This window comes from Crinia signifera, chromosome 4 (assembly GCF_055691185.1).
Source record: "Crinia signifera chromosome 4, ASM5569118v1, whole genome shotgun sequence".
Taxonomy (NCBI): domain Eukaryota; kingdom Metazoa; phylum Chordata; class Amphibia; order Anura; family Myobatrachidae; genus Crinia; species Crinia signifera.
The window spans coordinates 288,401,376-288,417,874 of NC_139220.1; the positions used below are offsets into that span (position 1 = coordinate 288,401,376).

Sequence of the window (16,499 nt, forward strand, 5' to 3'; positions counted from 1 at the left end):
GATGTTGATGAACTACACATCCCAGCATGCCTTGCATCAGTTTCAGCATGGCCACATAGCAAAACTAATGCAAAGCATCCTGGGATGTGTAGTTCACTAACATCTGGAGGGCCGGTGGTCAGGTACACCATTAGGGAAATGTGATAGTATGCACCACCATTTGTATTGTGAATGTTGTGTTTTTGCAGCTGGACCAATATTTTTTTTCACACCAAATGCAATTCGTTGTTCTGTTACTTTATATAACTGTTTATTATGCAACACTTAAGCAGTGTACACGCGGGCAGGCTCCTGGCGATTTTGGCTTAGTGCACTAAACTATTTTGACTATGTGTGATTTGGCCTTAGGCCAAATATACAAAGACCTACAGTCAAAATTGCCTTACCTGCTCTGTCTATTTTATTTGGCGATAGTGGGGCCACGCATTGCTATCACCCAAAGTGTACGCACGGGGCGATTTTGGCTAACCTAGCTGATTTATACTAGTCAAAATCGCCTCCCCTGGATAAATTGCACCGTGTGTACACCTCTTTACCCAACTGTGTTTTCAGGGGTCAATGTACTAAGCCTTGAAGAGAGATAAAGTACCAACTAGCTCTTAACTGCTGATTGGCTAGTACTTATCTCTGTCAACTGTATCTCTCCAATGCTTAGTGTATAGACCCACTAACTTTGTTGTCTTGAGTTCTGTGAGGAAATGTAGACCACTGTTAGATATACAGTAGGAATCCTCTCACAATAGATGTTTATTGTGACTCACTCCAGTATTTCGCCACTCTCCGTCCTGTTCTCCTCCCCAAGCTACTGACTTTCCTGTGCTTTCAGATGAATACTCTGGCCCCCCTCTGTCCCACAGACATGGCCAGTCCGGCCCTTAGTCCCGATGATTCATCTCTATCGGCGACTGTGAGTGTCTCGCCTTCAGACTCTGAGAACCTTAGTCCAGATGAGCTGGAGTTACTCAACAAACTGGAGGAACAGAACAGGTACACAGGGCTGCCTTTTGTGATTGGAACATAAGCTCACACTGTATAGTAGGTGTATATTCTGAAGAAAACCCTCAGTCATGTGGCCACAGTACATTTCTGTCCCTATTGGGTTTAAGTCATAGCCATCATGGTTACAAATCCCACAAAAGCCTGACCAGTAACGTCTAATAATAACTAGGTAATGTCCTGGTTGTTGGGACTGTAAATTGTGATGTTTGGACATAATCTGAATAGATCATCAGGAGCCCAGTTATAAATAATCTGGTCCATATTGTTCTCCAGGTTTGATGCATTTTCACCTCAGTCTAAGAGGTTTGGTACATTGTCCCCTCAGCCTAGTTTCCAGATCAGGATGTAAGATGTTTAGATGGAAACAGGTTATGTACAAGGTAACCAGCTGCTTACTAGTCTGTTTTTAGTCAAATTCTCAAAATATTGCCAACACGTGCAGTAATTAACACTCACGAAAACATTATACAAAGTGGGGTACTTGTTTCCTAGCACGGCGCCCATCGCATACCATAAGGCATACGATGGTATGCGATGCGATGTTAGCCGATGTTATACAATTTTAAATTGTATACCATCGAATTGTATGGCATATACAATGGTATACGATTTTAAATTGTATAAGCACCCTAATGGGTGTTTTCAATGTTAAATGTGCCCCCTATAAGATAAATAATTGTATAAGCACCGTAATAGGTGCATACAATGTTAAAAGCACCCCCACGTCACCCGTACTATCAACGCCAACCTGAAGCGTGGCGAGTGCAGCGGTACGCGTCCTCCGACCTTTTTCATACCCACACTATCCACGTCGGCGTGGAGTTGATTTTATATAGTGTGGTGAGCCACCGAGCCCAAGCGCAGCGAGCCCAAGCGCAGCGAGCCCTGCGAGGGGACGCGGAATACATGTGAAGTAATGCACGTCCCCTCGTGGGGCTCGCTGCGCTTGCCACGCTTCGGGCCTCGGTGGCTCGCTGCACTCGCCACACTATATGAAATCAACTCCACGCCGCACACTATATGAAATCAACTCCACGCCGATGTGGATAGTGGGGGTATGAAAAGGTCGGAGGATGCGTACCGCCGCCCCTCACGGGCTCGCAGCGCTCGCCGCGCTTCGGGTTGGCGTTGATAGTGGCGGTGGAGTGGGGGTGCATTTAACATTGTAAGCACCTATTAAGGTGCTTATACAATTAAAAATTGTATACGGGGACCATTTAACATTGAAAAAACCCATTAGGGTGCTTATACAATTTAAAATCGCATTGCATTGTATGCCATTGTATGCCATATACACTGGTATACAATTTTAAATTGTATACAATGCCATACGACTGAATATGGTGGGTGCCGTGCTAGGAAACAAGTACCCAAAGTGGTCTTGTAGAGAAGCATTTGGCATCTGAGTCTGTTTGGGATAACTGTTGCTTAATCATCGCAGGAACAGTCGTACATATATATAGTATTTACTTTGGTGTTTATTGTGACTATTTGGCGTCACCCGTACTGTACTGTGTGTATGTATATGGGTGCTTAAGTGTTTCACAAATGACTAACCAAGTTGTATTATTGACCTCTCCTTGCCATGGATCTGTAAAACGGTTTAACAATGTTCATATTACACGCCGCTGTGTATTACTCTATGTACGACTGGTGTTGCATGATCACGGAGCACCCTGACTTGCTGTCTGGGCAGCATTTGATGGGCTCTGTACAAGGCTCATTATAATTTGCTGGGAGCCGGCGTTAAAGCGATCCATTGCTGCGTGTGTCTGGGAAAGTCAGCTGAGAGTCTCTGCAGGACAATGCTGTACAGATAGTGATGCCAGGCAGCTTTCAATTGCTGTACAATGCCCCTATTCAGACACCCTGGCCTGCATGAATGCTGCAGGCTGGGTTTTGTTACAATTACCTTTCTGATTAAAGTCAAAATATATCCCATTCATTTATAGAATGCTTTATGTAACAGAATAGTGCACAGATAGTGTATATTAGCAGTACATTCCAGATGACATATGTCAGTTTATGTCATGTTTGCTAACTAACATGGTAACATGTCTGTAAGACAGTATGGCCAGTATAAAAAGAAGGTGTTAAGGTATTTGTTTCCTAGCACGGCGCCAGCGATAAAAATTGTATCCATCGGGACCCAGACACAGCACCGGGAACAGCACGCTGCGGCTGCAGCGTCACCCGGACACCGAATCCAAAAGACCTACACCGAATAGGGAGGAGTAAAGACCGGTTTCCCAGGCTTGGGAAACCCTCTCACCCGCACATGAAGTCCACCCAAGGGAGGACCAAAGTGCTTGTGCACAAAGAACAGACTGCACAACCCCGCAACGCTGACAGGGTAAGAAGCAGGCCAGCGGGATGCCGCTCCCTGCTTATCCCCATCACGCACACAGACTGTATATATCCCCAGCAGCCCCAGGACAAGGACACACCTACCGAGAGACATAAGCCCAATTGGGCTTATGGTAGAAAGGGATCTGTTGATACCCTGATACCCTCAGGGGCTCTCAGTAGTGGTACTCAACGGGCTGTCAACCCCACCATTCTCACCGAACATTTTTTGCACCCTATATACCAATGAATGCATATTATTCATTTATTGTCATTTCCTAATAAAACATTTTATGCACCAAACACACCTTTTTTCTCTCATTCATTCTATTCTACCACACTAAGGCAGCGCTTCAGCCCAACCCTCCTTCTCCCTGTATGACCAAAAGGGGGCACAAGACACCCCTTAGGCTAAGCAGCGCCAAACCACAACATAGAGGGGAGCGCAGTATACCCACCCTTAACAATGAAAAATCGGGTCCATTGGCCCATTTAACTTTGTTCCCCATGTAAAATCAAGTCCATCGCATCGGTCGCATTGCGATGGACGCGATTTTTTCATTGTCAGGGAAAAGGCTAAAAATAGCCCTAAAATCACGTCGGTCGCGTCCATCGCATACCTTAAGTTAAGGTATGCGATCACCTACGACGGGCGCCGTGCTAGGAAACAAGTACCGGAGTTAATAATATATAAATGTTTTCCTTGTTTCTTACATGTGATGTCCTTACTCCAGTCATTCCCACTTGGCTTGAAAACAATCCAATTAAAACATGGTTCAATCAATAGCACCTTGCAGGGAATGACTATTATTGTCAAAGAAATCTGATTACTATACAGGTCTGGTCTGCACAGTGTTGAAGTACAGCCTAAACTGGGCTAGGAGCACCACAAGCAGAGAATGAAACCATGGCAGGGAAGAGGAACTGCACAGGTTTCGAAAGTTGCAGGGTTCTAGAATGAACAATATATATATATATATAGTGATGAATTATGTTTGCTATGAAACCATGACATTTGACTGGTTACAACTAGCCAATCTACAAGTCTTTCCTATCGTGTTTCTCAGGCTTTTGGAAGCAGACTCCAAGTCCTTACGCAGCGTTACCGGATCCTGCAGGACCAGCGTCACCTCCCCGGGGCCACCCCCTCTGGACCAGGATAGCTGTGAACTATGGGGCCGTATCATTACTCACTGGGATGAATGGACCAGGAGGAAGGAAAAGCTACTGAAGGTGTGTGAGGGACAGATGGACTGAGGCAGGGTAGTGGTCAGGCTTGGCCAGACATATCTAGGTCGCACTACTTTAGAGGGAAGACATATGGTCTGAGGAAGGGTAGTGGTCATGCTTGGCCAGACATGTCTAGGTTGCATTCCTATAGCGTTGAGACAGATGGTCTGAGGAAGGGTAGTGGTCATGCTTGGCCGAACATGTCTAGGTTGCACTATTTTAGAGGGAAGACTTATGGTCTGAGGAAAGGTAGTGGTCATGCTTGGCCAGACATATCTAGGTTGCACTCCTGTAGAGGGAACACATATGGTATGAGGAAGGGTAGTGGTCATGATTGGCCGGACATGTCTAGGTTGCACTACTTTAGAGGAAAGACCTATGGTCTGAAGAAGGGTAGTGGTCATGTTTGGCCAGACATGTCTAGATTGCACTCCTGTAGAGGGAACACATATGGTATGAGGAAGGGTAGTGGTCATGGTTGGCCGGACTTGTCTAGGTTGGACTCATGTGGAGGGAAGACATACTGTATGGCCTGCGGCAGGGTTAATGGTCATGCTTGGCCGGACATGTCTAGGTTGCACACTTGTAGAGGGAAAACATATAACCTGAGGCAGGTTGGACTCCTGTGGAGGTAAGACACATGGCCTGAGGCAGGGTAGCGGTCATGCTTGGTCGGACGTGACTAGGTTGCACTCCTGTAGAGAGTAAAGGTTATGTAGATTTCTGCTGCTGGGGCAAGTAACATTGCAGGGTAATCTGGTTTCATTGCTGCCAATGATTAACACTTGTCTTCATATTGTAGCATTGGGTCACTGCACACAGACAGACAAAAATCAATGTTAATGTTTTGCTCATTGGATGTGAATTTATATAGTACTGTTTTATTGTACTGCTTTAGCACAACCTGCCCATTTCTTACCATGAATATAACTTATACTTCCATGTCCACAATGCAGGAACTGATCCGTAAAGGGATCCCTCATCCCTTTAGAGTCATGGTATGGCAAATGCTGTGTAATGCCACAGACATGCCAGTGAAGAAGCAATATGCTGATCTCCTCCGGATGTCTTCACCATGTGAGAAGCTGATTCGGCGGGACATAGCTCGCACCTACCCTGAGCATGACTTCTTCCGGGGCCAAGACAGCCTGGGACAGGAGGGACTGTTTAACGTCATGAAAGTAAGGAAAGGAGGCCGCTGTGGAGACCAAATAGCACTCCGGATATGTGGGGTGGGAACATTTTCCAGGATTTCCAAGTTATAAATAAATGAACCGATTTTAAGGTGCCCATACACTAGTAAGATTTATCTTGAGATCTGGCTGGTTGGAACAAAAACCTGGTTATGGATGAGTGACAGTTTGGCAGTTTTCCAGCATTTCCAAGCAAATGGTCAACGGTCATTTGCTCTCATCCCTTACCATGTTTTTGTTCAAACCAGCCAGATCTAAAGATAAATCTGCGTGTGTATGGCCACCTTTAGTTCCAAACCAAAATGAATCATTTTACACCTTAGATGAAATAAAAATGGTAATAGAATTCCAGTATTTTTGTGAGCATGAGAACATATAGAGGAAAGGGAGAATAAAGTATAAGTAAAAGGCATATCATGGATGCCGTGGTTAGCAGCAGGTGTGGAGCCAACTTTGGTGCAGCAGGTGCAGTGCACCACTGCTGCCCCGGTCATCCTCTGCCTCTCCCTGTCACCCACTCAGTGGCGTAACTAGAAAATTTTCCGCCGCCTGCACTAGCATCCTCAAAAACTGTCTGCTGTAAGGGGCAGACATTGGGTGAGGGTCATTTTTCATTAGCAGGGAGAAGTGCTATGTTGATAACCAGTAGGTGGCTGAGCTGTATATACAGACCCGTGTGTTCTGCTTTCCCCACAGGCCTACTCCCTGATAGACCGGGAGGTAGGTTACTGTCAGGGCAGTGCCTTCATCGTGGGACTCCTCCTAATGCAGGTGAGATCTGTTACTTCCTCTGCTTTCCCAGTGATGGAAATATAGGTATAAGCTCCAGTAAATCATTGCAGAAGCCACCTCAGGTTTCTGTGACCGGTATAAAGGTGATAGAGAGAAACATATATATTTATTAGACTTTATATCTCCACAGCTCTCTTCTTCAGAGAGCGCTATGAGTGACCCATCCATCATTTCTCCCATGTGCATCGCCCTTTTCCTCTTCAGATGCCAGAGGAGGAGGCCTTCTGTGTCTTTGTCCGGCTAATGCAGGAGTACCGGCTGCGGGAGCTGTTTAAGCCCAGCATGGCAGAGCTAGGTCTGTGTATATACCAGCTGGAGTACATGTTACAGGTAAGCCTCATCCTTCTTACGCCTGACCTTGTCACATTGCTGGGAACGGCTACAACATCTGTGCTCAACATCTGGAGGTTATTCTGGTTGGTTCGGTCCCCTGCACGTGGGACCATAGGCATGTGCATAAGCTGTGTGAGCGAACGGGGCATAAGCTGTGTGAGCGAACGGGGAATAGATTGTTCACCGGGCTCTTGCACACAACAGTGCGGGTGGGGGGGCAGCGGTCCAGGGGATTCGCCCATGGGAACGCCCAGTGTCATGGGCATTCCCATAAAAACGCTGGGCATTCTCATGGTAATTTCCCGATGACACGGGTGTCAGGGGCAGGCGGCTGACATCACCGGATGTCAGCTGCCCGTCTTGTCCTCTCACAGGGTGCATGCCAAGCTAAGGCACCTGAGAATGGGTCTTAGTTTTGCGTGCACATTCCACATCATTCGATGGTCGCGACCATCAAATGATGTGGTCCTCACCCTCTAGGCTGCAAATGGATGTTTATACAAAACATTCATTCGCAGCCGTGCGGGTGAATTGGCCATGCGAAGAGGGGTGGGTGGCAATGCCAATGCAGGCCGGGCTTTAAATCACACGCATCGCGGCGTGTGAACCAGAATAAGGTCCGCTGTCTATTGCGCTGGTAGCGTGATAAAATAAATGTTCATGCATCAAGTGACTGTGGCATTGACAATGGTTTTTAATAATTATTAATATGTTTGTGTTCATCCATCTGGTGTATTTGGTAATTTTGTCGATGAGACCGTCATTATATACCTTAACCCTTAGAGGGCCAATGTTGCTGTGAAAGATGTGCCAAATATCCACTAAAAATGCCGTTGTAGTTGAGGAATATAAATCGCTCTAGTTATTGCCGGCAAATGATCTGAAGTCAGTTATTTGAAGTTCAGTTATAAATATTTCACCCAAAAATTGCGCTACCATTTTTTTTGCCGATATTTTGCACATTTGTCACATCAACTTTGGCAATCAAAGGGTTAAGAAAGCCTGATAGCTACATAGTAAATATAGCCAATTTACAGTAGCTTTATGATTTGTGTTAACAATATACACAATAACAATATCATTGATATCAGTGTGTACCCACTATATCATTGAGGATGCGTGCTCCCGCGGTTTGTTAACAATAACATCTGACAATATCGTCCATGACTGCATGTTCGGCGCGGGTCGGTGACATCACTGAAGGATATCATTAACAATATAATTTAGAGTTTAGCCCACAAATTGTTCATTTGGAGGTGTCGCATATCGATTAGTGTGTTCGGAACATTAGTCGGCACGAGAGTGCACTTTTTTACTATTGAGTCATGGAAATTGAAATGCTCACATTGGCTACAGGTTTTTCTGGCCTTGAAACGTTACAAAGCTCTGATTGGCTATAAGTTTATCCCTGTAATAATATCGGCCCTTATTTAGATCTGATCGCAGTACAAATTTGTTCTCAAAATGGGCAAAACCATGTGCACTGCAGGTGGGGCAGATGTAACATGTGCAGAGAGAGTTAGATTTGGGTTGGGTGTGTTGAAACTGAAATCTAAATTACAGTGTAAAAATAAAGCAGCCAGTATTTATCCTGCACAGAAACAAAATAACTCACACAAATCTAACTCTGCACATGTTACATCTGCCCCACCTGCAGTGCAAATAGTTTTGCCCAGTTTGAGAACAAATTTGTACTGCAATCAGATCTGAAAAAGGGCCATCATATGGTTACTGGCTATGAGCTGGTCTATCCCTGTAATGCTATAATGTAGTTACAGGCAATGAGTTAATCTACCCCTTTAATGCTATAATGTGCTAACTGGCTATGAGTAAACCTGAAATAATCTGATTGGATACAGGTTGGTGTTTGTTGTATATATATTGCTTGGTACTTGTGTAATATCACGGCGCTCATTACGTAGTTAGCGTAGCGGCGCTGGCAGAATCAGCGTAGTGTTTGTGCGCCCAGCGTAGTCAGCGTATCTGACAGATTCGGCGTACTGTTCTCACGGCAAGCGTAGTCAGTCAGCGTTACGCAGTTACTGTAGTCAGTCAGAGGTGAAGTGACTGCGTAATGGCTGTAGAACACATGTTGTCATTACTGTCTCAGATGTATGATATGGCTGGTGTGAATGTGTTCCTGAAACACCCCCATTATCAACACCAGCCCGAAGCGTGGCGAGGGGACGCGTTACGCGTCCTACCAACTTGTTTATACCCCCACTATCCACATTGGCGTGGAGTTGATTTTATAAAGTGTGGCGAGCGCAGCGGATTACTTCACATGTATTCCGCATCCCCACGCGGGGCTCGCCACGCTTTCGGGCTCGCTGTGCTCGCCACACTTTATAGAATCAACTCCACGCCGACATGGATAGTGGGAGTATGAACAAATCGGGAGGACGCATAACTCGTCCTCTCGCGGGGCTCCCTGGACTTGCCACGCTTCGGGCTTGTGTGGATAGTGGGGGTTTAAAAAGGAGGCATTTGTCAGTATGTAACATGAAGCACTGGCAAATGCCTCCTTTATTGTGCATAAGACGCACTTGCGCCCGCATACCCCCTTTATGCAGGAGACAAACGTGCGACCGAACCCCCTAACCCCATCTCCCCGTACCCTGCCGCAATAATTACTGAGACGCAGGAGCGTCTGAGCTGCACCTGCGTCTCAGACAGGTGGTTCGCCTCTCTGCCGGCGCCCGCATGATCCCCTCTCCGCCGGTGTCCGCCAGCGCAGGGGATCTGGCGGTAACCCGCGCTGTATGAGAGGTGCTCACTAGGCGTGCCATGGACGCCGGGGACAAAGCTGGGCTGCCGCAGAGTCCGTATGTTCACTACGCTAGGCAGCCGTTGGGCTGCCACAGAGTCACTACACTAACTACACTAGGCAGCCGTTGGGCTTTGCTGAAAACGTAGAGTAGCCAGGCGCCGTGCTATTACACAAGTACCTAATGCTTTGATTGGCCAAGAGTTGTTCTATCATTCTAAACATTACAATGTACTAATTAGCTACGTGCTGGTCTATCCTTGGAAACCTAATCCTGTAATTACTTCAATCGCTGCAATGTTATAATTTACTAATTGGCCAAGAGTTGATCTTTCCCATGTAAGATGGAATTCTCTGAATGGATAGTGCTCGGGTTGTGTTTAGTTTCATATAATTCTGCCAGTATGTTACCGCGGAGATTGAGCACTGTTACATATCACACTGTAAGCATTAGGTTGCTGTTATTACTTGCAGGTTGTTGTAGCCCTCTGAGGGAGTTTGTCCATTGTTTAACTGCAAATGCAGGGGCAAACGCAGGATTTTTAGAGAGGGGTTTCCAAATTGTTTAAAAAATATGTGTGTGTGTGTGTGTGTGTGTGTATGTATGTGTATGTATATATATATATATATATATATATATATATATATATATATATATATATATATATATATATATATATATATATATATATATATATATATATATATATATATATATATATATATAGCAGTGGGTGCAGCAGAGGTAGAGGGTGACAGGGATGCAGTGAGTGACAGTTGGCAACAAGTACCAAAGGTAAAAAAATTGTGTCATTACACACTGCGGTGCCCATTACACATAATGTTACACACTATAGTGCCCATTACACATAATGTTACACACTATAGTGCCCATTACACATAATGCCGCACACCGTAAAGCCCATTACATATTATGCCACAAACCGTAATGCCCCTTACACATGATGCAGCACACTGTAATGCCCATTGCACTTTGTTGTATACCATAACGCCCATTACAAATTATGCTGCCCACCATAATGCCCATTACACATTATACCACACACCGTAATGCCCATTACACATTATGCCACACACCGCAATGCCCCTTACATATGATTCAGCACACTGTAATGCCCATTACACATTATGTCGTACACCATAATGGCCATTACAAGTTATGCTGCCCACCCAAATGCCCATTACACTTTATGCCACACACAGCAAGGCCCATTAAACGTGATGCTGCACACCATAGTGCCCATTAAACATGATGCCACACATTGTAATGCCCATTATACATGATGCCACACACTGTAATGCCCATTATACATGATGCCACAAACTGTAAGGCCCATTACACCCGTAATGCCCATGACACATGATGCCACACAATATGGCCCCACATAATGCCATTAGTAGTGGCCCTTAAGCAATGCCCCCAAAAGTGCCACTTACATTTTGATATGAGGGCGAGTCTTGTTTTCACTGCTGCTGCAGGGAGAGGAGGAGAGGAGTAGCTGCTACAATGGGAAAGGAGCAGTGCACAGTGCAGAGCACATTCCTGCTCCCCTCCTGGTGTCCCCTACAGCAGCCAACTTCATTGGTGCGCCACTGAAATGGATACTAACGCCACACATTTCAGTTGGATATCACTGATCTATAGGTGATAGAATTACCATCGAACATCTGTGTATCTCTCTTCTACCATACCTTGTATAGCTGACTGATGGCCGTTCCCCAGAGTATACCTCCCAGATCTTACAGCTTGTATCGCATAGGATCAGGGATGTTCAGGCCCTTTTTATTATGCTCCATCCTTCTGTATTTCTTTTTTATTACTTGTATTTTTTTGATAATGCACTGATTGCGGAAATGATATGTCCTAGGTGTCAATCATCCCTCATATCACCGTTACTAAGGACTGGCTGGAAGGAACACTCCATGCTTGACATAACTGTATTTCCTATACTGCACCTGTTGTGTATGAAATATTTTTTGTGTTTTATATCAGACTGTTGCTTCTGATTATACAGAGATAGCTGACCGTGGTCCTCGGATGCCCCTGTAGCAGTGGCCCTTATGGCGGTGATACATGTTCCAGTACAGATTCCAGTTATGTCCTCACTGACGCAGTTGCTGTACTGTGTGTTTTACAGGACCAGCTCCCTGAGTTAAATCTCCATTTCCGCTCTCACTGCTTCCACACGTCTATGTATGCCTCTTCCTGGTTCCTAACCCTGTTCCTCACAACGTTCCCCTTACCTGTGGCCACTCGCGTCTTTGACATCTTCATTTATGAGGTGAGTGGCAGCCGTGGTCCCTGGACAGAAGGGATCAGTTTGTCCAGTGCAGAGTTCTAGGATTCTTTTTGCTGACTCTGTGTCACATTACAGGGACTGGAGGTCATATTCCGGGTGGGAATGGCCCTGCTGACCGTAAACCAGACTGAGCTGATGCAGTTGGACATGGAAGGGATGTCGCAGGTAAGATTTTGTATTGATGTTTTTGTTTATATAATGGAAATATATAAACAAATAAAAATCTTTTACAACAATTTTTAGTAGAGCTGTGTAGGTTCGCTTTTACTCAGATCTCAAAGCGATAACTTATTGGCTATCGCAAACACGTGACAGCAGATAGCCAATCAGAACATGCGATAATTTCTTCAGAAGAACCAAATAAATCCAAACTTGCACATCTCTGCTTATTAGACCAAGCACCCATAAGTTAGATTGGGCTATAGCACCACCAGTCTGGTAAAGCCTACCGTAGTACTGATATTAGAAATATTTGCCCCCCCCCCCCACCCCCCCCTTTATATTTTTGTACAATCTCTTGTTGTGATGGCTACACAGAACCTATGGGTCTGGGAGGCGTTGTACCCAAAATGCCTCTCAGATGGAATTCTGGGTTTGAAAAGGTAATGGTTTGTACACTTTTAATAAGTAGTGTTCGTTCTAGCACCCTGCACCTTTTAGAAACCTGTGCAGTTCCTTTTTGTGTAAGTAAACAAAGACAAGGTTTCTCCCAGCTCACTGAATGGTGTTAGCAACCAATCTTGAACACTACATGATAATAGAATTCAGAGATATTGGTCACATATACTTGCGCAAATGTATGATAAACCTCCAAGCCATCGTCTAGGCTTCTCTGTATATTGGGGGTCCCTAACACTATATCTAGGTGCAGGGTGTGGCACCCCAAAAAACTAGCATAAGCTAGAAAGCCCAGAGCAGCATGCCAGTGAGATACTATAGTGTTAATAAATATTAGTGATAGGAAGCCGAAGCTTTGTATAGAAAGTGAGAGAGAGAGAGAAAAAAAGAAAAAACATTTTTTTATTAAAATATTAAAGAAATAGTGTTAGTGGGGAAAAAAAATGTGCTAAGTGTTAATAAAATGTAAGAGCTTGCCACACTAGAGCCACCCATCCCAACCAGTCCAGGGGGGGGGTGCTACTGAATCACGGTGCTCGGTGTTACTGAATCACGCCATCATGGCACTCTTAGAAGGACTATTGACTGCACAAGTAGGCTGCGCAGTGTAACAACGGACTTCTCATCATTATTCTCTTTCATGATGAGACCCTACTTAAAATGCCTGATTAACCAATATGCTGATTAGGCTGCTAATTAAGCCCTAATTTATTCCATGCCTGTTATCTATCGCAGTTCCCAATGTACTGTGGGGGGTAAAGATCTGACTCCCGGGTGACTCCCGGATGGCTGTGCCAAAGTAACTTACTGATGGAACCATTACTTTAAATACATTGTGCTACAGCACCAGCCAAAAGCCAAAGGGCAAGATTTAATGCCGCCCGAGTCCAGCGGCAGTGCGAGATGTCCGCCGAACTCTGACGTTTTTTTTAAAGGGGAATTAACTTACAAGGCATGGTTTTGCCTTATAAGTTAATTCCCCTTTTAAAAACGTCCGAGTTCGGCGGACATCTCGCACTGCCGCTGGACTCGGGCGGCATTAAATCTCGCCCATAGGGGGGTATTCAATGTTAGGTGTGCTCCTGCAGCCATCTCCTGACGGGGGAGATGGCTGCGGGGCCCTATTCAATGCTGTCTTCCCTGACAGCATTGAACGGGGGTTTTGCGCAGAACGAGCCCGACAGCACAAGCTGTCGGGCTCGTTCTGCCGAGAAAAGCCGGAAATAGGCGAGCTCCTGGCCGGAGCTCGTCTATTTTCGTCATCAACTCGCGGCCACGCCCCCTTCTCGCCGCTCGGCGGCCGGGACATTGAATCCCGACTGCCGAGCTCCAGGCGAGCAAAACGAGAACGGGACAGGGGCACGGCTGTCGAGCTTGCTCGACAGCCGTGCCCCTGACATTGAATACCCCCCTTAGTCTCCTTTCCACGCCACAAGCATTACATCCTACATGCAATTATATAACCTGTGTTACATGCACATGGGCAGTATGACTGACGAGTCCCTGAGTCCCCATACACAGGTGTTTAGCAGCATTACAAGGGGAGGAGCTACATGTGTATCAGCCTAAAGCCGTGTACACACTGAGCAATATATTGCTCAGCAACATATTGCTAGCAATAAATTGCTGAGCAATGTATCTCCCCCCGTGTGTATGCACCTTAAGGCACCTGAAAGCTTTTAATCAGGCCCTGTCTTCTTAAGGGAGATATATTGCTCAGTCTCTCCTTTTCATCAGCGACCAGAGATGGTCACTGATGAAAGGGAACCTCTGCCGGGCGGTGCCGCAGAGGTAATCAGCTAGGTCGCAATCAGCGAGGTAATCCGCTGGTCGCAGGAGCAAGCTCCTGCGACCAGCAATTAGAATGGGGCTGAAAACGGGAGCGCGCACCCAGCGATTTATCACCGGGGCACACTCCCATAACTGGCAATATGGTTGCCAGCGACCATATTTCCAGCTATTATAGCCCATATCGCGGCCGTGTGTACACAGCTTAAGCTGATTTTATCATGTTACATCGTTTACTCGCAGCTGTTCCTCCAACTACATACAGTAATACCCACATTCACTGCAAAAGCTTGGACATAGTTATAGACAAATATAGGATTGAATCTCTCCCTGTGACCTTCATAGGTCTGTTCTAATTCCTTAACCCCTTCATGACAGAGCCAGTTTGTGCCTTCATGACAGAGCCCTTTTTTTCAAATCTGACATGTCTCACTTAAGTGGGGATAACTTTTTTTTGCTTTTACTTATCCCAGTGATTTTGAGATTGTTTTCTCGTGACACATTGTACTTCAAGTTAGTGGTAAATTTTGGTCGATACAGTCTGTGTTTTTTTGTGAAAAATACCAAAATATCGTGAAAAAATGGAAAATTTAGCAATATGCAAAATGTTAAATTTTCTGCTTGTGAGACAAATAATCATACCACTCAAAATAGTTAATAACTAACATAGACCATATGTCTACTTTATGTTGCCATCATTATTTCAACCCCCTTTTCATTTTTTTGGACACTAGGAGGCTTCAAATATGACTAGCAAATTCTCAAATTTTCAAGAAAATTTCAAACACTGATTTTTTTAGGGACCAGTTCAGTTCTGATGTGACTTTGAGGGACTTGTATGTGAGACACCCCCATAAATGATGCCATTTCAAAAACTGCACCCCTCACAGTATTCAAAACAGCATTTTGGAAGTTTGTTAACCCTTTAGGTGTTTCACAGGAATTAAAACAAAGTGTAGGTGAAATTTCAAAATTTCTTTTTTTTTGCAGAGTTTCAATTTTAATACATTTTTCTAACAAATACAGTAGATTTTACTAGAGAAATGTGACTAAAAATTGATTCCCCCAATTCTTGTGTTTTCAAAAATATCCTATATGTGGCCCTAGTGTGCACGTTGACCAAACCACAGGCTTCATAATAGAAGGAGCACCTACTTGATTTTGGAGCCTCCTTTTTATGAGATTTTTTTTTAGGCACCATGTAGGTTTCTAGGCACCATAAGTGCTAAAAGTTAGGAACCTTCCCCACAAGTCACCCCATTTTGCAATCTACACCCCTCAGGGAATTCATCTAGGGGTATAGTGTACATTTCAAACCCCCAGGGGTTTCACCAATTTTGGTACAACTGGGATGTGAAAATGGAAAATTACATTTTTTTTACACAAACATGCAGTTCTGGCTCAAAATTTTTCATTTTCACAAGGAATGAAGGAGACAAAGCACCCCAAAATCTGTGCCCCAATTTCTCCCGAGTACGGCAATGCCTCACATGTGACCAAAAAATACCAGTGGGGCGCATAGCAGGACTCAGAAGGGAAGGAGTGATTTTTGGATTTGGCAGCACAGATTTTGGTGGAATGAATGGTGGGTGCCATGTTGCATTAGCAAGACTCCCAAAGCACCAATACAGTGGAACCCCCCCACAAGTCACCCCATTTTGCAAAGTACACCCCTCAGGGAATTCATCTAGGGGTATAGTGTACATTTCAAACCCCCAGGGGTTTCACCAATTTTGGTACAACTGGGATGTGAAAATGGAAAATTAAATTTTTTTACACAAACATGCAGTTCTGGCTCAAAATTTTTCATTTTCACAAGGAATGAAGGAGACAAAGCACCCCAAAATCTGTGCCCCAATTTCTCCCGAGTACGGCAATGCCTCACATGTGACCAAAAAATACCAGTGGGGCGCATGGCAGGACTCAGAAGGGAAGGAGTGATTTTTGGATTTGGCAGCACAGATTTTGGTGGAATGAATGGTGGGTGCCATGTTGCATTAGCAAGACTCCCAAAGCACCAATACAGTGGAACCCCCCCACAAGTCACCCCATTTTGCAAAGTACACCCCTCAGGGAATTCATCTAGGGGTATAGTGTACATTTCAAACCCCC

General features: G+C 45.0%; 1 protein-coding gene across 4 annotated transcripts in view; it reads left to right on the plus strand.

Moving 5' to 3' along the window:
* Positions 1-16,499, plus strand: part of EVI5L (ecotropic viral integration site 5 like) — a 41,190-nt gene that overhangs the window by 1,571 nt on the left and 23,120 nt on the right. For 3 of the 4 annotated variants that reach the window (XM_083184951.1, XM_083184954.1, XM_083184953.1), the window contains exons 2-8: positions 827-987; positions 4,413-4,578; positions 5,532-5,756; positions 6,465-6,539; positions 6,765-6,890; positions 11,820-11,963; positions 12,057-12,146. In XM_083184951.1, the coding sequence (XP_083041077.1) occupies positions 827-987; positions 4,413-4,578; positions 5,532-5,756; positions 6,465-6,539; positions 6,765-6,890; positions 11,820-11,963; positions 12,057-12,146 (987 nt within the window). The remainder of the gene's footprint in view (positions 1-826; positions 988-4,412; positions 4,579-5,531; positions 5,757-6,464; positions 6,540-6,764; positions 6,891-11,819; positions 11,964-12,056; positions 12,147-16,499) is intronic. The other variant, XM_083184952.1, reaches the window with a different exon arrangement.